The sequence below is a fragment of the Lycium barbarum genome, chromosome 6 (genome assembly GCF_019175385.1).
Source record: "Lycium barbarum isolate Lr01 chromosome 6, ASM1917538v2, whole genome shotgun sequence".
Classification (NCBI taxonomy): domain Eukaryota; kingdom Viridiplantae; phylum Streptophyta; class Magnoliopsida; order Solanales; family Solanaceae; genus Lycium; species Lycium barbarum.
Genome location: NC_083342.1, coordinates 136,416,725 through 136,439,240, shown reverse-complemented (window position 1 = coordinate 136,439,240; position 22,516 = coordinate 136,416,725). Strand labels below are relative to the sequence as shown.

The 22,516-nt window shown below is 39.2% G+C and overlaps 1 protein-coding gene across 3 annotated transcripts; it reads left to right on the top strand.

The window, feature by feature from the left end:
* The first annotated feature begins 246 nt into the window (after nt 1-246).
* On the top strand, nt 247-21,032 carry LOC132599356 (serine/threonine-protein kinase ATR). Of its 3 annotated transcripts, XM_060312689.1 has the most exons (18): nt 247-554; nt 657-801; nt 1,777-1,889; nt 2,532-2,869; nt 3,001-3,125; nt 3,740-3,884; nt 4,032-4,598; nt 4,674-4,749; nt 5,839-6,151; nt 6,438-7,700; nt 9,225-12,612; nt 12,693-13,259; nt 15,936-16,562; nt 16,703-16,897; nt 18,398-18,706; nt 18,997-19,193; nt 20,110-20,387; nt 20,463-21,032. In XM_060312689.1, exons 1-15 carry the CDS (start codon nt 398-400, stop codon nt 18,563-18,565), a joined length of 8,187 nt encoding a protein of 2,728 aa, XP_060168672.1. In that variant the 5' UTR covers nt 247-397; the 3' UTR covers nt 18,566-18,706; nt 18,997-19,193; nt 20,110-20,387; nt 20,463-21,032. The 3 variants fall into 3 exon arrangements, with proteins under 3 accessions (XP_060168672.1, XP_060168670.1, XP_060168673.1); XM_060312687.1 differs by lacking the exon at nt 18,997-19,193; XM_060312690.1 differs by lacking the exons at nt 247-554; nt 1,777-1,889; nt 18,997-19,193 and having other exon boundaries at nt 670-801; nt 2,532-2,724; nt 2,799-2,869.
* Nucleotides 21,033-22,516: the final 1,484 nt, after the last annotated feature.

Below are 22,516 nucleotides of genomic sequence, written 5' to 3'. Positions count from 1 at the left end.
ATTTGATCACATAGCGCTTATAGGGGCAAATCTGAAAAAATAAAGTTAATTCTTTCTTGATTTGATAAGTGAACACTCTTTTTGATTAAAAAAAGAAAGGCTAAGTGGACACCCTTTTTTATTTTGAGGGAGTACAATTTTGGAGTTGTATGGGTGTTAAATTGAAACTAGGCATTGACTAGGTGTAAAATGAAAGAATTCATAAGTATGAGGGGCCTTGACCAATAAAAAATAAATATTGAGGCACTGCTGGTGGGGCGAGTTTCCCCCCAAATCCGACGAAAGCAGGCAACCCGGTAACACGAATCCGGGTCGACCCGATTGAATTAGGGAAGACACAGTTTGAAAAAGGAGGGAATTAAGCAAACTCAACTCAACTGAAGGAAAAGAGTGCACCATGGCGAATCTGTCGAGTTTAGTACACGAACTTCGAGAACGCATAGCAGCTTCATCATCTACACCTCCCAACATACGAAACGACGACGCATTGGAAGTCCGATTTCGTGCCGTACTTCCCAATCTTCTCAATGCTTATGTCGTTCCTTCTTCCTCAGGTCTCTCTCTCTTTTTCTTCTAGAATCTTCTCTTGCTAACTCTCTCTCTCTATATATATATCTGTACGTAATTTTGGTTTGATTCTTCTTTTTTGTTTTTAGCGAATGAGAGAGAGGTTTTTGCAGTGCTAAAGCTTATAGCACACACTGCTAAGAACTTTCCTGGAGTATTTTATCATGGCAAGGCTGGTGCTGTTCTTCCCGTTATAGGACGTATATTGCCGTTTTTGGCTGAACCTGCTTTCCGGTTAGTTGCTTTGAAACATTATTTGAGTAACTGTTCTCGTAAAATATGTGTCCTTGCTTTCTGTTGGAAAAATAATAAGTCAAAGTTGTAGGAAAACAAAATTAGTTAGGATTTGGTATTTTAAGTTAGGATTTCTGATCAAATTTATATAAGAATAGGTTTTCCTGTTTTTTAGTCAAAGTAGATTTCATACGATTATAAATAGGATTGCTGCTAGCTATTTTCGCATAGTAGGTAGTGTGGAGATTGTAGAGAGCATTCAAAGATTTATTAGTTTATGAATAAATTATTTTCCTTCAATATCTGAATGTTGAGGCCTAGGAAAGAGACCCGGAGATGTTAGGTTTGAATCGTGGCTATAACTCTCCATTTGAACTCGTTTGCCCCAGCCTTTGTTGGCGGCAACCGTGCTCGTGGTATTGGTAAGTTGCCAGGTGAATTAGTGGAGGTGTGCCCAAGCTGGACCAGGCATCACTGATAGAAACGAGCTTACTTGAGTTTGTTAGTCTTGCCTTGTGATAAACTCTTATTATCTGTTGCTAAGAAACACATATCCTTTTTACTCATTGGAATTTGGACCTTTGATGAGAGCCCATTTTTCTTTCTTGCTTATTTCAACATTCTGAAGAGATAAAGGAGCTAGAATTGAAGTTTTATGAGAGTAATCTCAGATTATTTCCATGTAGTTAAGAGTAACAACTAACAACCATTCTGATCTTTCCAGCTCTACACACAGATCATCACTTTTGTTATAAAAAAGAAGCTTGAATCTGTTAGCCTTGCCTTGCGATAATCTCTTTAGATATCTGCTGCTAAGAAACACGTAGCGATGCTGTTAGCTGCCTATTTGTCTGTTTTTTCATGTGTCAAGGTACTGAAGAGATAAGGAGTTAAAATTGAAGTTTTACGAGAGTTACCTCAGATTAATTCCATGTAGTAAAAAGTAACAGCTAACAGCCATTCTGATTTTTCCAGCTCTAGACACGGAGTGATTATTGAAACAATTGGAACACTCTTATCCACTCTTCGTACAGGAGATCGAGACGCTTATCGACAATTCTTTATGGACACGTTATTGGTTGTTGAAGGTATACATTGAAAATTGTTTTCAAGTAGTTCCAGTAGATCTACGAATTGCAATATGTATTGATGGTAGATAATCAAACAGAAGATTCAGCGTGACTAGAGTCAGCAAATTGCTAAAGCAGTACCTTTGTGAGATAAACTATCCATAGGTACATTAAGATTATTTTGATCAGGTTAAAGGGAGCTCAAAGAAAAAACATCAATGTGAAGAATGACTGATGAGAAAAGCCAGATAAGACGGGAAGAGATAAGTCGAAACAATATTTGGACTTGTCTCGAAACAATGTTTTGACTTGTCTAGGATAGAGTTAAATGGAAACAAAAAATTATATTACTGTGACTACCTGGTGACTGGACAAAGTTGGCTAAATGATTTTTGTTTTATTTGGTTTCTATCATAACTTGTTAAGATTGAGATGCGTGCTTGAGGTTTCTGGATTGTGACTATGCTCTAACTGTCATGAACATTTCTCTAGAATTTCACTTGCACAACTAATATGGTGATGTTATGCTTATCTTCATTGAACCTGAGATATGTGGTTTTTCCTAACATCTTTTGTGAAACTCAAATGAGCTAGTAGACAACTTTCCTCCTCATTTGATTGCTATTTCCAGAAAACCTGACTTGTTTTTTCTTCATATAGATCTTCTTTATGTTGCTTCAATATGTGATAAACCAAGCCCTACAGAACCAAGAGAAGTACTTTTGAGGTGTTTCAGTGAATCATTCGGTGGAGGTTGGAGCAACCATGACACAACGATATTAAGTGATCTCCCCTTGTGTTGTAAACCTTCCGATGGCAATGGCATTCTGATTAATGTCAAAGGCAAAGAAAGGTGGCAGCCTTTTGCTTCTTCTTCCATCAAGATTCTCTGTAAATGTTTAACTGAAGGAACTCTATATGTTGAAGGACTACTTGAGACCTCATCTGTTTTGTCTGCATGTACCCTTCTGTGTTACGGAGATGCTGATGTGCACATGGTTGGTACTTTCATAGCAAGCTATCTTCATAACATGTTTTGTTGTTATTCATAGCTTGAGGGCTTGAGGTCCTATTCTCTGTTCTTTACTTTTTTTAATCTGATATTTTCCTTCTCAAATTTTCAATGAAGGCATGTTTTGACTTTCTACGAATCACTGGAGCAGCTATGAATCATGAAATCATTCCTGCTGAGAGATTGATTCAATTGATTACGGCCATATTACACGGAGATGAGGATGGGCTTCCAGTCTTCAGGTAGAGTGTTAAACTTTTGACTTTGGAGTTCTGACGCTGCAGGGGAAACGGGCGAGCCTCCTCTAAAGTTTGAGTAACATTGCTATTCCTCTCCTGTGGCTCAGTGAATATGAATACCACCAGAATGTAGTAGGCGTTCCACTTATGTTAATAAAAAAGGAAATGAAGAAGATGGGCCAATTTGACTTCTCTGCTTAGTATAAATTTAAAATCCTTTTGTGTATTCCTTTGCCATTTAATCCGGGAATATAGGATATTTGTTTTGCTAGTTTGTGGACTTAAGTATATGAGAATCCATAGTGTTTCTTGATCTAGGTTGAGGTTATCATTCTGATACACTTTAGCAATCACATAGCAACGTCGTGGCAACTTCTCTAGAAATGGTTATGAACATCTCTTAAACTCGCACCGGAAATGGTTATGGCTCAAAGCTCAAGTTTGTTGAAGAGCAACATCAGCGTTAGCAAAATCTTGAAGCCATCACCAACCCATTTTCTGAAGAGATGGGAGTTAGACTTGAAGTTTTACGTCTAAAATCCCATTTGCTCTATTTATTCTGAATCCCTCCGTGCTTGATTGTTTGCTTCTGCACATAATGCCTTGTTTCACTGCAGCAATACAGCTTATGATTCGTCCATTGGTGGATGCCTTCATGTATTATACTCCAATTGTCCTGATGACATTGTTAGATCGACATCTGCCGATTTAGTAAATATCTTTCCCCATTCGTTGCTTAAAACAAGAAGTCTTGACCTGAAGGTGCACTTAATTTTCTTCCTTCATCCTTCTGTTTATATATCTCTGTCTTTAGCAAGTAAACTACTTCGCTGTATAGTCTAAGCGACCTACTTGAATTAATTTTTGCACTCTGATTTGATTGTTCTAATAGTTACAAACTTGTTTCAGGATGCTTTATGTCTTGCCTATACTCGTATTGCAATGAGTTGCCCTCCTCATATCTGGAGACCTGAATCTCTGATACATTTGCTTTACTCACCCACACCTATCATGCCTTTAATCGAGTGCTTTCAAGTGGCTTTATCTAGGCTTTTTCCTGATCTTAGTGGAGGTGAAAGCATTAATAATGGTGGAAAAGGTTTATCTGACGTGCATGAAAGTCCAAGGATTGCAGAAAAAAGACCAGGTGAATACTTGGAGATTTCAAATGCCAAACATCAGAAAATTGATGATGAAAATCGATATTCCAGTATGAACTATGAAGATGTGATTAAGCTTAGCTATGGATTTAGCTCTCTGGGGGAGAAGCAATATGCTGATCAGATGCATAACTCATTGACTCTGTTTATTAAACTTCTAAAGCCTCCAAGTCAGGAATCCAGTTCTTTGGGCCCAGAAGTTGCATTGACAGCTCTTAGTACACTCTGTATTGTTTTCTGTAGACATCCTCAAGCGGAACTTTCAATTCAAATATTCCATCAGATGTATGAATGGGTGCCTTGGTTGTGTGAAGAGGTTGGTTGTCAGTTATGCATGTTCATTTGAATTATGCACTCCTTCCTCCCCATAATTATGGTCATCGTCATGCAGGCAAAGCAGAAATTTCCAATCCCTATTGATTTACATTTCTTTCTAGAAGCAATTCACAACCTATTGATCATAGCAGGTAAATGGTAGATCTATGCTAATTCATTCTGCATTTCCGGTAACTTTTCGTTGCTTATAATCTATCAGGAAAAAAAATATTCATTACTTGTAAAAACAACATTCGAATGAAGAAATAAGAGTTCCTACATATTTTGTTAACAACTTCATATCTTTGTGTCTATCATCTAATTGGCTATTTTGATTGATGTGGTTCTGTTAATTTGTATGGTATTAAAATCCTGGGAAATTGGAATCACTGACATGTTTTGACTCGCTTGCTCTTTCGATGCTGATATTTCTCTAAGATGACATACTCCCTCCGTCCCATATTAGTTGGCCACTTTCTCCTTTACACGCCCTTTAAGAAATCATAAATGAAAGTGTATTTTTACTATATTACCCTTATCTCTCTCAATAAATTGCACTCTAATCAATGGTTACTTTGAAAAACAATTAATGTTAAGGATAAAATAGGAAAAAATGAATTAATCGTATCTTGGTTTTGTAAATGGACAAGTGTTTTGGGACATATATTTTTAGTAATGTGGCCAACTAATATGGGACGGAGGGAGTATCAATTAGACGTGTTTCAGTTTGTTGGTTATTAAGGCAGCAGCATGTTTTGTACTAATTCTTAAACTTCTGCCAGAACAAATATTACTTTTCAGTCCAAGTTCTAAAGTTATATCACCCTTGTGAAGCAATTGCAGTGGGAATAGGTTTTTAATTTAGGTTGTGACATCTTGGTAGTTTACAGATAAGTCTTATCAGTTTAGTATTTGATAATTCTCTCCCGTTGCTTCTTCTCATTCTGTTCCATTTATTGAATTAGCTAGCGCTACTACGCATATCAACATAACTGGTCGCTATGGTCATTGTCAACATAACTGGGGAAACCTTTGTGTTTTCAATGTGAATGGCAGCTGAAAGATATTTGCTTTGTTTCGTAGCAATTAGAGTAATTTAATTTTATCTGGCTAGTTATGATATCCTCAAAGAAGGTGTGTCTGTAGTCAATGAAAAGATAAGTATCAACCTTCCATTAACTGCGTTCTTTCTTTCCTTGTTTTGTTTTGTCTTTCCTTTTTAATATGTAAAATCTATTTAGGCTCCCTTCCCAATGAGAGTAAATATTTCAAGACCAAGGGTGACAACTTAGCGCTTATGCAGTCATTGCTAAGGCTACCATGGACCCGATCTCAATCTACTGATACCTACTCATCATCGAAGGCAAAGATCCTTTCTCTGTGTGTGCTGTCTAAAATTGGGCCAGTACTGCAAGATGGAAACGATCTTGATATATTGGACTTGGGACTCCGTGATACCGCCGAGGATGTTAGAACTGAAGCTGTCATTTCCATACCAGTTATATTAATGTGGTCTGGTTTTGGTTTACTGAATCACATGTTCAAGAGGCTGGAGTAAGTGAAAATAAGCTATATATATTTTATGTTTTAATGTATATTTGTATGAACAAAACTGCTCTATAAAACAGTCAAAAAAAGGTTTTCCAACTTTGGGATGTTATATGTTGTCACGTGGTTTTGTACTTATCTGCTCATATCAACTTAGACATACAAGCTTGTGCATATGGATGTGCGAATGAAGTTGGAGTAATTTCATAAAATTTCTGCTTCTCCGTGTCTACAATGTTAAGAAATTCTAGCCATATCATTAATGTATTAGTTATTTTATATTGGTTTGCAGGATCCTGGAAAAAGAGGCACATGGTCGAATTAACAAAGTAATCCCAGCGTGTCTTGGTTATTTGGCATGCGTTTATGGATCCTGTACAACTGGTGTACTAAGGGAATGCCAATGCAAATTTTACTTGCCAAAGGGTAATATAAGATTAGATATGACAATGGATGACCTTGTGGGAGGATTTTGGTGTTCAAAGTGTGATATAAATGCTGGACTTGTGAACCGATCAAATTCAACTGTTTCGCGTCTTTCTGACATACACAAGAACGAACCTCCTACAGATCATGATTATGTTCATTTACAATCCATCTTCTTCCGTCTTCTTTTGGATGAATCATCAGAAGATGTTCAATTAGCTTGTGTAGGTGTGCTTCATAGAATACTCCTCCATGGAACTGAAAGTATTCTGCTTAAAACAAGATCTGAATGGTTAGAATGTGTTGATTTCCTACTCATTCACAGGAAAAAGGCCATTCGAGAATCCTTTTCTAAACAGATTGGTTTCTTCATTGAGGAACCTATTCTGAATTGTTTGTTCTTGGATGAGGAGGGCCATGAGGCTGCTAGCAGATCCAAAGAACAAAAGTTCATGGACAAAATAAAACACGCTGTGGAAACAGCGGATGATCCTCTGGTTTTTGCAACTCTTCTAGAAGCTACAGCTGAGATTATGAAGGCGATTGATGTGCAGAGTCGGTCCTTTATGTTCTCTCTAATTTTATTGATTGAACAGCTTGATAATCCCCATGTGACAGTTAGAATAATTGCATCAAGGTTGATAATAAAGTCTTGCTACTTTCATCTTAGAGGAGGATTTGAATTAATCCTTTCTCGATTTCTTCATCTTCGAAATGACTTATTTGATTACCTGTCTATAAGGCTTGCTAGCCGACCAAAAATGATTGAAGAGTTTGCGGCAGCTATTCTTGGCACTGATACCGAAGAACTTGTCAAGAGAATGGTTCCTGTCGTTCTCCCGAAGTTGGTTGTTACTCAGCAGGATAATGAACAAGCAATTTTCACTTTGTATGAGCTCGCCAAGTGCTTAAATACTGATATGGTGCAACTAATTGTTAACTGGCTACCTAAAGTACTTGCTTATGCTCTTCATCATGCCGATGGCCAAGAATTGCTCTCTGTTCTTCAGTTCTACCACGAGCAGACTGGTTCTGACAAACAAGAAATTTTTGCTGCTGCACTCCCTGCTCTTTTGGATGAACTTATATGCTTCACAGATGAAGATGAGTCAAATGAGACAAGTAAAAGGTAATATAGCTTCAGAAAGCACAAAGAAGATTACATTGTTGAGTTTGTTAAAAGATAGATTCTAGTTTCCGCATTCATTTTCTGTTAAAGAGGCGGTTTTCGGCCTTGGTTCTTCATTTCTTATATTTTCTACTTTGCTCTTCTTTTTCTTTATTTCACTTTTTTTTAGCTTTTCTGTGTGTGTCCGTTTGTTGGTTTGGCTGGGGGGGGGGGGGGGTTGAGGTGAGGTTGGATAATTCTGAACTTCTACCTTTTTCTAGTGGGTTATTCTTTCTAGAAATGGAATCACAAATTGATAGTATCTAAAGCAGGTAGAGGTCCTAGTTTCTAGTATTACTATCTTGGTTCCACCAGTTAATTGTAATTTTCTATTCTGCTTGGCCCCAAAAAAAGGAATTGAATTGCAAAATGCAAATGATGGATGATGTCGGAGATGGATTTACACCTCTCTTTCCTAACTACTTCTTCCTCTTTTGGTTTGGGTGGGGTGGGGGTAAAGTAAGGATATAATTAACTAAACCAGCAGTTGAGGTAGTGCTGGTTATTTCCTATGTTAAAATCAAAGGGAATCAGTAAAGTCTAGCAACATATGCACAATCATTTACAATTACAACATCAACAGTACACGAAAACATAAGAATTGTTCAATATTTGCTTGGATCAAGCTTCTCTCAAGGCACCTCCGGTTCCTTTACCTGCATAAGATCCCAAAGGTGCAGAGTTGTCTGGTATGCATTATCTTTTCAAATGGACTTTCTGGATCAAGGAATTGCTCGCTGTATCCCAGAAATAGTTAACAACATATCCCACAACCCATCACCACCATGCAATGTAAGAAAGGATGATTTATGATCCTACAATTCACACAAGAAACATCTGCTTCGCGACATAAAACCCCTTTTCAACAGCTCTTTTTCTCTAGAGAAAATGCTAAGACCAAAGCTTAGAGAAACTCTTCATTTTAAGCAAGTTCTGATAACAAGCCTTAAACTAAGTTCCCTATTCTGTCACTTTTTCTTTTCATAGAATCAGCCTTTTGACAAACCCCTGGTCCATTTTCTTTTGCAAAGAAATCAGACTCTCAAGCTCCCTATCTTGGCAGTAGCTGCTGAAATTGATTTTCCAGATTCCATCTGTCCTGTTGGGCTATAGCAGTATCTGGATAAGTGGAAAATCTAAAAAGATCATGAAAGTACTTCTTCCTTCACAGGAATGTGACCGAGCAAGTATCCTGCCAAAATTTTATCTTTCTTCCATCTCCCTATTCAAAGTATACATCTGTTCGGAACTCTTCTCATAAATTCGTGATAACTTCCACTCTATATGCATTGGAAACAACTTTACCGCACCAAGAACCTTCCAAACCATATTTAGCATTCATAACCTTTCTCCACAAGGTATCTTATTCATTTAAAAAACATCCTACCAGTATTATTTAAAATGAAAAGTAGCTAATTGTATTCCAGAAATTATGAAAATTACTGTCAGCTTTACATTGTATGAATGATGCTGCTAATTTCACAGGTTAATGAAGGTGCCTCAGGTGATAAGGGAAGTTTCTGGGATTCTAACTGGTGACGAAGATATTCCTGCGTTTTTAAGGAATCATTTTGTTGGTCTCCTAAACAGCATTGACAGGAAAATGCTGCATGCTGAGGATATATCACTGCAAAGACAAGCTATCAGGCGAATTGAGATGCTGATAAGTATGATGGGTTCCCATCTTAGCACTTATGTACCAAAACTTATGGTTCTTCTCATGCAGACTGTTAATAAGGAATCACTTCAGGGTGATGGTCTTTCTGTCTTACATTTTTTCATCAAGCGGATAGCGCAGATATCACCATCTAGCACGAAGCACGTGATTTCTCAAGTTTTTGCAGCTCTGGTTCCCTTCCTGGAGAGAGAAAGTGAAAGTTCCTCCTCTCATTTGAATAAAATTGTGGAGATCTTGGAAGAACTCGTACCTCAGAATATAGCAATTCTAAAGGAACACATTGGGGAGTTTCCTCCTTTGCCTAGTATTCCTGCTTTAGATAGGGTGAACAGAATGATAAGCGCGGGGCGTGGAATGATGACCTTGAATGATCAGTTGCGGGACATTATTGATGGTTTGAATCATGAAAATTTGAACGTCAGGTATATGGTTGCATCTGAATTGAGTAAATTGCTCAACCTTAGGAGGGAGGATATCATGGCTTTAATCACTAAGGTAGGAGATGCAAACATGGATGTAATGAGTGCTTTGATCACATCTCTGCTTAGAGGATGTGCAGAACAATCAAGAACAATGGTTGGTCAGCGGCTGAAGTTGATATGTGCAGATTGTCTTGGAGCACTTGGTGCAATAGATCCTTCAAAAGTCAAGGGATTTTCAAGCATGCGATTCCAAATTGCTTGTTCAGATGATGATGTAATTTTTGAGTTGATTCATAAGCATCTGGCCCGGGCCTTCAGGGCTGCTCCTGATACCATTATTCAAGATTCTGCAGCCTTGGCAATTCAGGAACTACTAAAGATTGCAGGCTGTGAGGCATCTCTTGATGACAATGTTGTAACTTCTACTTCACAGACAAGAGGGAAACGGCCGGGGAAGTTGCCTGTATCAGTAGTAGATGGTAAGTACACTGAAGTGCAGGGAAGGGGTCAGAAATTATGGAATCGTTTCTCTAGTTACGTGAAGGAGATAATAGCCCCTTGCTTAACCTCTAGATTTCAGCTGCCAAGTATGTCGGATTCAACATCTCCTGGTCCAATCTATCGTCCTTCAATGTCATTTAGAAGGTGGATATTTTTCTGGATCAAGAAACTGACTGCACATGCAACAGGTTCTCGAGCAAGTATTTTCTTTGCCTGTCGTGGTATAGTCCGCCATGATATGCAAATAGCAGTGTATCTTCTTCCATATTTGGTCCTCAATGCAGTATGTGATGGTACCAAAGAGGCACGCTGCGGCATAACAGAGGAGATTTTATCTGTTCTCAATGCTGCTGCATCAGAGAATAGCACTGATGTTGTTAATGGTATAAGTTCAGGGCACAATGAAGTTTGTATCCAAGCTGTATTTACTCTTCTTGATAATCTTGGTCAATGGGTGGATGACGTACAACAGGAACTTTCACTTGCCCAGTCTATTCAAACTTCCAGTTCGAGGCAACAAGCTCTCAAGTCGAAGGAGAAGACCATCAATCTGTCAAGTGATTCTGACCAGGTGCTTATTCAATGTAAACATGTCTCAGAACTCTTGGCTGCAATTCATAAAATGACTCTTGCAAGGGCATCTTTCAGATGCCAAGCTTATGCCAGGTCCCTTTTGTACTTCGAATCTCATGTGCGGGAGAAGTCAGGATCATTTAATCCTGCCTCTGAGAAGAGTGGCCTCTTTGAAGATGAAGACATCTCATTTCTGATGCAAATATACAGTGGGTTGGATGAGCCAGATGGCTTATGTGGATTTGCTTCCTTACGCAAGTCAAACAGCTTGCAAGATCATCTATTGATAAATAAGAAGGCGGGAAACTGGGCAGAAGTATTGACTTCGTGTGAGCAGGCTTTGCAGATGGAACCAACTTCTGTCCAGAGGCACTCAGACGTTGTCAACTGCTTGCTAAACATGTGCCATTTGCAGGCTACAGTTACCCATGTAGATGGATTAATATCTAGAATACCTAAATACAAGAAAACTTGGTGTATGCAAGGCATTCAGGCTGCATGGAGGCTTGGAAGGTGGGACTTGATGGATGAATATCTTAATGGGGCTGATGAAGAAGGTTTAGTATGTAGCAGTTCCGAGAGTAATGCTTTATTTGACATGGATGTCGCTAAGATTCTTCAAGCAATAATGAAGAGAGATCAGTTCTCCGTTGCTAAGAAAATTACCTTGTCGAAACAAGCTCTGATTGCTCCTTTGGCTGCTGCAGGCATGGATTCTTATGCGAGAGCTTACCCCTTTGTTGTCAAGCTTCACATGCTGCGGGAGTTAGAGGATTATAGCTCTCTCCTTGGTGGTGAGTCTTTCTTAGAAAAATCATTCGTTCTATATGACTCAGGTTTCTCAAAACTGATAGAAAGCTGGGAAAATCGGCTCAAACTCACTCAACCATCTCTCTGGGCTAGGGAACCACTCTTGGCATTTCGGAGATTAGTTTTTGGTGCAAGTGGTCTTAATGCTCAAGTTGGGGAGTGCTGGATTCAATATGCAAAGCTCTGTCGTTCTGCTGGTCATTACGAGACAGCAAGTCGAGCAATCCTAGAAGCCAAGGCCTCAGCTGCACCTAATGTTCACATGGAAAAGGCTAAGCTTCTGTGGAGCACCAGACGAGCTGATGGTGCCATTGCTGAGCTGCAACAGACCCTTCTGAATATGCCTGTCGAGGTTGTAGGCTCTGCAGCAATATCATCAATCACTAGCCTCTCATTGGTTCCATTGAACCCACAGCCTATACTTTGTGGTACTCAGTCTTCCAACGAGAATAGAGGTGTTGCCAAAACTCTTCTACTCTATTCAAGGTGGATACATTACACTGGTCAAAAGCAGAAGGAAGATGTGATTAGTCTGTACTCTAGGGTGAAGGAATTACAGCCCAAGTGGGAAAAAGGATACTTTTACTTGGCAAAATACTGTGATGAACTACTTGTTGATGCCCGAAAACGGCAAGATGATAAGGAGCCGTGTTCAAAAGCAGTCCGAGCAAATTCTGCCCTTGTTGCTGCGACCAATATGAACACTGAGAGTTGTTGGTGGTCATATCTTCCTGATGTGCTCTTATTTTATGCAAAGGGCCTTCACAGGGGCCACAGGAATCTTTTCCAAGCCCTTCCTAGGTTGTTGACACTGTGGTTTGATTTCGGTAGCGTTTATCATATAAGCAGCTCTTCAGCCAAAAAAAAATTGGAATTGATCCATTTGAAGGTGGTGTAACACACATGCATTCTTTTTTGTTGTGAGGTTGATATCTTTGGATTCTTTTCATAACTTTTCCTCTTTTGCAGGTTATGAGCGTCATGCGGGGTTGTTCAAACGATTTTCCAACATATCAGTGGCTAACTGTTCTGCCTCAACTGGTTTCCAGAATTTGCCATCAGAATGAAGAAATTGTTCGGTTGGTGAAACGCATAATAACAAGTGTTCTCCGGAAATACCCCCAACAAGCCCTTTGGACGATGGCAGCTGTTACAAAATCTACGGTTCCTTCAAGGAGGGAGGCTGCTGCAGAGATTATCAATGAAGCAAGAAGAAAATCCAATGAAGCAAGTGTCAGTTCTTTGTTTGCGCAGTTTGCGATGCTCATTGATCACCTAATTAAGCTATGTTTCCATCCTGGTCAAACAAAGGCAAAAACAATCAATATTGCGACTGAATTTAGCGCTTTGAAGCGGATGATGCCAGTGGAAATCATAATGCCAACCCAACAGTCCCTTACTGTTAATCTACCTACATATGATGTGAATACACCTGAGTCCATTACATCTGAAATCTTCTATTCAGCAGACCTTCCTACAATTTCAGGAATTGCAGATGAGGCTGATATTCTTTCCTCGCTTCAGAAACCAAAGAAAGTAAGGCCTTCTCTTCTTGATGCTTTTACATTTGATTTTCTCTGAAGATATTCTTCGTTCTATTTGTTTAACCATGATAAAGTCCTCCAGACTGGAAAGAGAGGAATTTAAGAAACTTCGAAAGGAAAGTTGAGAACATACATAAACTACAAAGGTCTCTCTTATGGATTTTTGGTGATAATGTAAATGAAAGTAGATAGTGCTAGGAAAAATACTACAATACTGATACTGATCTGGAATTAAAAATAGTAAGCGAATTGTCACAAACACTAGGAAGCCACTGCCTTGAAAGCGATTTCGGCTTGACTTCGGTGCAAATCGTTAAGGGGCAATTCGCACCTTTTTTTGGGGTGGCATTTAAATTTTGCCCCTCATATTTGTGGTCTTTAAATTTGCCCTTCGGCTAAAACCCATAGGTTCCGGGTTCGAACCCCCGCTCAGTCAAAAATTTTAAAAAATTTTGCAAAGCAGAGTTTAAATTTCGTTATGCCCTCTCCGGCAGACTTTTAGTCATGTTTAACTAAAAGTCTGCCGGAGGGGGCAGACTTTGCCTTGAAGCATATATACGTATTTTTTTTTAACTTTTCAAGGTAAACTTTTAGTAATGTCTTAACTAAAAGTGTGCCCCATAAAACCTAACTAAAAGTATGCCCCATAAGGCGTAAGTTTTCCTTAAGGCATAACTAAAAGTTTGCCTTATAAGGCAAAGTTTAAATTTTGCTATGCCCCCTCCGGCAGACTTTTAGTTGTGTTTAACTAGAAGTTTGCCGGAGGGGGCAGACTTTTAGTTGTGTTTAACTAGAAGTCTGCCGGAGGGGGCAGACTTTTAGTTGTGTTTAACTAGAAGTCTGCCGGAGGCGGCAGACTTTTAGTTGTGTTTAACTAGAAGTCTGCCCCCTCCGGCAGACTTTGCCTTGAAGCATATATATATATATTTTAACTTTTCAAGGTAAACTTTTAGTTATGCCTTAACTAAAAAGTGTGCCCCAAAGACATAACTAAAAGTATGCCCATAAGGCGGAACTTTTCCTTAAGGCATAACTTAAACGTTGCCTTATAAGACAAAGTCTATGCCTTAAGAAAATTTCTTGCCTTATGGGGCATAATTTTGTTATGCCTTAACTAAAATTCTGCCCCATAAGGCATAACTAAACTATGTCTTAGGAAAAATTCTGCCTTATGGGGCAGACTTTTAGTTATGCTGGATCCGGCATAACTTTAGCTTTTCCTTAAAGATTGTATGCTGGATCCGGCATACACTCTCCCAGTCCTGTCTGGCGAAATTATTTTTTTATTTTATGCCTGAGCGGGGGTTCGAACCCAGAACTTCATGTATTCGCCCTTAAAGACCACAAATATGAGGGGCAAAATTTAAAGACCACAAATTTGAAAGGCAAAATTTAAAGACCACCCCAAAAGAAGGGCAATCCGCGCAAAAAAATGATCGTTAAGGCCGGTCACTCTCTAAGTTTCCACAGCTCTTTCAAACATGTGCACTCGTGGCTGGAAGTTTGGAGTTGCACAAATACAATTGCCAGAGATTTACATAGAAAGTAAGCCAATGAGGGAGAGAGTTAATGAAGGAGAGAGTTAATGAAGGAGAGAGTATTTGTGTTTTTATGTTTTCTCTCATAAAAGAAGACATCCAAATATATAAGTGTAGGAAATTGAATGTTATGGTGAGGAAATAACCAGCCCATCAGTTATGAACATAGTGGCTGAATAATTCTCATTAAGGCCATACGTTGCAGTTCTGCACTGTCAGTTTCAGAGAATGAATGTGGTGACTTTTACTTTGCATTCCATCTGCACAAGTAATTCCAAATAATGAATGTGGTGACTTTTACTTTGCATTCTCATCTGCACCAGTAATTCCAGAGAATTAATGTGGTGATTTTTACTTTGCATTCTCATTCATTTAATAAAAAATGCTAACATATAGAAGATTGGAATTTCTTAGTCGCTCTACGGTGTGAAGAAGATGATCACTACCGTAAGCACCACCTGGCTGCTGCTTTTTCCAGTAATAAGATTATTCACTTACCTATCAAATAAAAAGTCTGCCAGGCTTCTTTAATGTTGTATTGAAATGCTTCACCCTCGACTAGTAATTCTTCTTTCTTCCTCTTTAATTATAGCTAACTTAGTATGGATACTGAAGTTTAACTTAATGCGATTCCCTATTAAGTTTTGGTACCAAAGCTGTTGCTTAGCACTATTAGGGATACAGCAGCTATAGATGACTGCTTGATCAGATGGTTGTGTACAGCTGATATTTTCTTTGATAAAAGGTGAGTTATTATTAATTCTAGCACCATAAGGGTGCTATTTGGAGCATGTACTGTACAACCTTTGCCTGCTATTTTAATTGGGTAAGTAGCTAATAAAGTCTCACATTTTTTTCCATCTAATAAAGTAAGAGTTAATATATACTACTTGTAACCTGTTGTTTACACCAAAAAGTAGAAAGCGGAAACAGATACACTTAAGTTGATACATTGGTTTTATGCTTCCTTAGAAAAAGTTGCTATTTCTCTCCATAACACCCAGTATGCCCAGTGGGATTGTGCAGAGCATATTTTACAATTAGGTGGATCTTCTTGCAGAGGCTAATTGTATTATGTCGTTCATATTTGAGCAAATCCTCTTTCTCCGTTTGTTTTTTGTATTTTGCAGATTATTCTTTTGGGAAGTGATGGAATTGAGCGCCCATTCCTTTGCAAGCCCAAGGATGATCTCAGGAAAGATGCACGTATGATGGAATTCAATGCTATGGTTAATCGCCTACTATCTAAGTGCTCTGAAAGTCGTAGGAGGAAGCTTTATATTCGCACATTTGCAGTGATACCACTGACAGAAGATTGTGGTATGGTTGAGTGGGTTCCTCATACCCGTGGGCTTCGACAAATACTCCAAGACATTTACATAAGCTGTGGAAAATTTGATAGACAGAAAACAAATCCTCAAATTAAGCGTATATATGATCAGTGCCTGGGTAATAAAATGCCAGAAGATGAAATGCTGAAGAAGAAAATCCTTCCAATGTTCCCTCCAGCTTTCCATAAATGGTTCTTGAACATGTTTTCAGAACCAGCCGCTTGGTTCAGGGCTCGGGTTGCATATGCTCATACTACTGCTGTTTGGTCAATGGTTGGTCATATAGTGGGCCTTGGAGATAGGCATGGCGAAAACATCCTCTTCGATTCAACCACTGGTGACTGTGTTCATGTTGATTTCAGCTGCTTATTTGACAAAGGTTTGCAGTTAGAGAAACCAGAACTGGTTCCTTTCAGGCTAACACAGGTAAGAAGAAGAGAACAAAGATCTTTTGACATATTAGCATTGGTGAAAAGTTTGAAAGTTATCTTGATAATCAGGTCGGAATTGAGTTTTGTGGGGATATTCTCGTTTTGCAACTTACTCATTACATTGCCCACATGCAGAACATGATTGATGGCTTGGGCATTACTGGTTATGAAGGAATCTTCCTAAAGGTTTGCGAGATCACACTTTCTGTATTACGGGAACATAGAGAGACGCTAATGAGTGTCCTTGAAACTTTCATCCATGATCCTCTGGTGGAATGGACTAAATCTCATAAATCTAGTGGGGTGGAGGTCCAAAATCCTCATGCACAGGTTAGAACTCTTATCACTTGTCCTTAATATGTGTGCTACAGTTTCAGTTATACCTTTGTCTCGGGTTAATGAAATTAATGAGTTTTGATAGGCAAAATTGACTTTTATTTCTTTATGTTTCGTGGCTAACTTTGTTATACCTTGTCTTCCAAATTTTGGTGCTTTTGACCTTTTAACTGATCAAGATACTCAATCCTGATGCCCACTTGATGGAAAACCTTATCGTGCCAATCAAATCAAGCATAAATGAGGTATTCTGACCATTTTAAACTCTTTAAACAACGATTCACAATTTTCTCCAACTTCGCCTTTCTTGTGGCCAAACCTATCTTTTCCTCTCCTTATTACGTTCCTAAATCTATACCCTAGAATTCTGGATGCGTGGAGCACAGGTGATTGATGGTTGGTTGGCTGTGTCATGTTTGGAGGAATCTGTTTGAAAGTGTCATGAGATGGGAGTAGGAGTTGGTAGTTAAAGAGGGAGGCAGTTGATGGGGTTTGGGGTGTTTGGGGTGAAGGTAGAGGGCAGTAGATGGGAAGGAGAAGGTGAGCAGATGGATGAGACATGGAAGGTTGGCAGGAGGGCCGCTGCCAGGAATGAGAAGAAATGGAGCACTTGTGGGAATGGGGTGCAAGATTGGAGATCTTGCAGAAGGAAGGGGGTGGAGGATGATTCTGCTGATATATGAGCTTCTTAGCCTGTTAGCCTAGTAGAATAGAATACCTCACATAATTCTAGTGAATGGCGTGTGTTATTATCTGCCAAAAATTATTGGGTTAAGAAGAGTTAATAGCTGGTGTGCAAACAAAAACAAATAACTAACCCTCACTCCCAAGTTGACTATATGAATCCTTATTTCTCCATTTAAGCTCAACTCATGTTATCATCGTACCGAATAAAGACAAAAGTGAAAAATAGGTTTAATATGTAAAATAGTAATAATAATAATAATAGAAATTTGCTGGCAAGACTAAAACCTTTCCCAACTAGTAGATATCGCCTATATAGATCTTTTTATTATGACCGAAGAAATCTGTTTGGAGCTGAGTGCCAACCCTAATATCACCTAAAGCTCTGAAGGAGCAATATCCCACGCCCTGCTTCATCTTATGTCTTCTGAAGGCCCAGCTGAATAGAGAATCCTTCACTGTACCTGGCACATTATCCCAGACCATCTCAGAGTCTTCTCCCACTAAAGTCATGATGCTACCTGACAATGCAGAAGAAAGTGGTCCACGTCCTCCCACGACAGCCATCTTCTGCTAGTTAATCTAAGTGTTATCCTTTTGTGTTAAAGTTAGTAAGGCAACAATATCTTGTGGTGATGCCTCAACAAGATTGTTATATATTTAATGTGTTGCGGCAAGAAAAACTGGGATGAGTGGGCGCATTGCATTGGTTGCCTTAAGCACAGGGATTCTATCTACTATTACTCTAATTGTACTTTACCTTATAATATTTTGACGTTACTGCTAAATGGATTTGCTTGAAATTTGCAGCGAGCAATCAATAACATAGAAGCGCGGTTGCAAGGAATTGTTGTTGGTGTTGGAGCTGCACCATCGTTGCCTCTTGCTGTGGAAGGACAAGCTCGTCGCCTGATTGCTGAAGCTGTTTCACATAAAAATCTTGGGAAAATGTATATATGGTGGATGCCGTGGTTTTAAACCTCTGTGATGCCCATTATTTGCAATACGTATATCTATGTTCTCTCATAATTCTGCAAAATTGGTTGAAACCTTCGGCGTTGAATTCTGCAAAATTGGTTGTGACCTTGAGCAGTAAGGCATCTCTAGGAAGATACGTCTGTAAGTAAACCTTTTACTTTTTTGAAAATAAAAAAAAGTACATGATCTGCCCTTTCAAATGTTCTGTATAGTGCTCTTCATGTCCATGTGATCATTCGATGGGCATGTATGTGCATGAAATGATACAGGGTGTAAATGGATTTTTGGAGGCACCTCACATGGTTCTTATTAGCACTTTTTGTACTGCTAGATTTCATAATGGGAATTTTGAGACTACCTAACTCCTGATTATGTAATTTTTGTTTGCACCTGTAATTGGTCCGACTGATTGCTTTTGGGAGCTTTAACAGGAAGTTAAAATTTTCTACTGCCTAGTGTCTGAAATGATCCAACTCAGTCAGTTACAAGAACAAGAAATCTAAAGAGTTTATCAGTCACCTTTTTCCAAAAATGGCTTTTCGTCACATGGAAGGTTGATAAGGAAAATATTTTCCTTATGATGGTGGTGTCCTGGGTAGCTTAAGCGCAACTCGACTAATTCCACCAGGTACCTGCTACCCTCACTAGCACAAGTAGTAGATAAGCCCTTCAAGGCTTTGGCATCTGTGAAGAAATCACCTAGTGCTTTTTGCCTCCGTTGAGATTTTGAACCTGAGACCTTATGGTTCTCCTCCTGCTTCATTGATCACTAGGCCACACCCGTGGGTGTAAATATAACAAATTGGTTAAGATAAAAGATTTGGCCCCGCACCTTTGTAATTAGAGCGTTTCTTCTTGATAAAACAAATATCTAGGGATTGGGTGTCTTTGGAGAGAACCATAGTTTGTAGGTTTCTCATTTTTTGGTATACTACTTGTATACGGCCAAGATGGCCTTGTTATTATTAATGAAAACTTTTACCTGATCAAAAAAAAGGAAGAAGTTAACTCATTATAAAATCCAAATATTTCAGTTATTTGAGGAGGAACTAGTAATAGTCCTGAAAGAAGTGCTTGGCAATTTGCATTTTTCATTCTTATGTATTTGATCTAGTATAGCTTTATTATAGTTAATCCGCAATTAATGGATATATGGTGCATTAGCTTGTTTGTGTGATTAACTCCTGTGTTACATCTGTGTGTGTGGGAAGTGGGAACCAAAAGACAGCAGCAGTCACATGGTTACAAAATTATTACAGAATAACATCAACAAATGGAATTACAGTAGTCACATATTTGCATAATTACAATCAACATGTCTTGGTGGTTCTTGATTCATCTAGGTAGTGCAGGTATAAGCAATTGATTTAGGATAGGACTGATTTCACAAAAATCTGTGTCATTTCTTTGTGGTGTAACTTTCTGGATAATATATGAGAAACTAGTTGAATTGGTTTTCACCCTTATTGCCCTGGAAATTTTAAATACACTTGTGAAATCTTTTTTCTTTTTCTGCTGATGGATCTTGCCTTTCTTGCACACAGGAGGATGTGGTTGAACAGTGTCTGGCAGCTTGTAATACACTTTCAGTAGGCAGTATGACCATATTCTTGTAAGAAGATCCCCTGGTCTTGATATGCTCGCGTGCACTAAGTAGATCTTCCAGCACCTGTAGAAAATTTTGATTGATTGGTTGGATAAGAGCAATCTATGCTGCAACTTGGTTTTGCCGCTGTCTTTGTTTTGCTCGTGAATGCTCCATCCATACGTGGTGCTCAATGACTTTGGTTTGCTTATGAATCCATCAGGAGACGGGACTTCTGTATGCTTCTTACACATTTGCTTGATATCTTGCAAAATCTCTCTGATTGATTACTTCTTATCTACGCTGTTGCAGCTTGATTTGTTCAGCCGGACTTGCAATTGCTGAAGATGATGTCCACGTGTAACCCTGACATTCATATGATAACCAAATATTAGGTGCTTGAAGAGCTGATGGTTCAATGGGTGAAGATGATTATTCGGCACAAGTTGCATACTTCTCCTAAGCTGTCTTATTGATTGTGACGATAAAAAGCAGTTGAAGGGTATTTGAAGCCACCGTGTTTGCCAATTTGGCATGGATGTAACACGTCAGATGATGAGTCACCCATGGTGCGGTTCGAATTTTTAGCCCACCTTAATAGAGAAAAACCATCAAAAAGGTGATGCCGGAACGTAACTGGCCATAGTATTGAGGTGATGTATTCCAATGTTGTGGCTTGAATTATGCGTTGAAATGAAGATGATGATATCGGTCTTGCAAAAAGTTACTTTCTTTCTTAATCCCTATGCCCTTGAGCCTCATATCTGTATTTATTTTGCTTTTCCTTCACGCTGCATTCTGGTTCTTTTGATCCCTGTGATTAATGAACCTATATAACTCTATTTGTTACGCTTTATGTAAAGTATACAACAACAACAAGAAGCCCAGCAGAATCCCACAATGTGGGGTCTGGGGAGGGTAGAGTGCACGCAGACATAAGCCCCACCTTGAAAGGTAAGATGGCTGTTTCCGAAAGACCCTCGGCTCAAGAGAGGAAAACAAGACAAAAAGTCAGATAGGGACAAGCATATCAAAAATAATATGAAAACGAGGAATAACAAAAGCGAGAAAGTCATGATAGAACAGTCCGGAAAGAAAGGAGCATTAGCTACCATAGATAAATAAGATAATCAAAGTACAAAGGCCCAATAAATATAAGTAGAAATCAAATGACAATAAACGAATGAGTAAAATTACAACTATTAGGGTGAAAGGATAAGCAACTTAGCCTTTTATCCTAATCTGAGTCCTTCACAACCTCCTATCTAAGGTCATGTCCTCGGTAAGTTGAAATTGTGTCATATCCTGTCTAATCACATCTCCCTAATACTTCTTCGGTCTCCCTTTACCTTTCCTGAAACTGTCCATAGCTACCCTCTCACATTTTCGCACTGTATCTCTCCTTTTCACATGCCTAAATCATCTCAGCCTCGCTTTTCGCATCTTGTCCTCCACCGATGCCATTCCCACCTTGTTCTGGATATCTTCATTCCTAATTCTATCCCTTTTAGTGTGCTCACACATCCATCGCAGCATTCGCATTTCCGCGACTTTCATCTTCTAAACGTGAAAGTTCTTGACTGGCTAACACTCCGTCCCGTACAATAAAGTCGGTCTAACCACCACTTTGTAGAACTTGCCTTTAAGTTTTGGTGGCACTTTCTTGTCACACAACACTCCGGAGGCGAGCCTCCATTTCATCCACCATGCACCAATACGATATGAAACATCATCGTTGATATCCCCATCTCCCTGTATAAGAAACCCAAAATACTTGAAACTTCTTTTCTTTTGAATGGCCTAGGTACCAAGCCTCACTTCCTCGTTAGCCTCATGCGGTACGCCACTGAACCTGCACTCCAAGTATTCTATCTTGGTCCTATTCAATTTAAATCTTTTAGACTCCAACGCTGTCTCCAGCCCTCCAGCTTATCGTTAACTCCGCTGCGAGTCTCGTCAATCAGGACTATGTCATCCGCGAACAACATACACCAAGACACCTCACCTTGTATTTGTCGCGTCAATTCATCCATCACCAAGGCGAATAGAAACGGGCTAAGAGATGATGCCTGATGCAACCCCATCAGAACAGAGAAGTGCTCCAAGTCTCCTCCTACCGTCCTTACCCTAGTCTTAGCTCCATCATACATGTTCTTTATCGCTCTAATGTACACCACAGGTACACCTTTAGCCTCCAAGCATCTCCATAGGACCTCTCTTGGCACTTTGTCGTAAGCCTTTTCTAGGTCAATGAATACCATATGCAAGTCCCTCTTTCGCTCCCTATACTGCTCCACCAATCTCTTTACAATATGAATGGCTTCTGTAGTCGAGCACCCCGGCATGAATCCAAACTGGTTCTCTGA

Coding starts and splice junctions, on each gene's coding strand:
- LOC132599356 (XM_060312687.1), top strand. CDS start 398: ATGGCGAATCTGTCGAGTTTAGTACACGAACTTCGAGAACGCATAGCA. Junction 4,599..4,673: donor TGCCTTGGTTGTGTGAAGAG/GTTGGTTGTCAG, acceptor ATCGTCATGCAG/GCAAAGCAGAAATTTCCAAT. Junction 6,152..6,437: donor CACATGTTCAAGAGGCTGGA/GTAAGTGAAAAT, acceptor ATTGGTTTGCAG/GATCCTGGAAAAAGAGGCAC.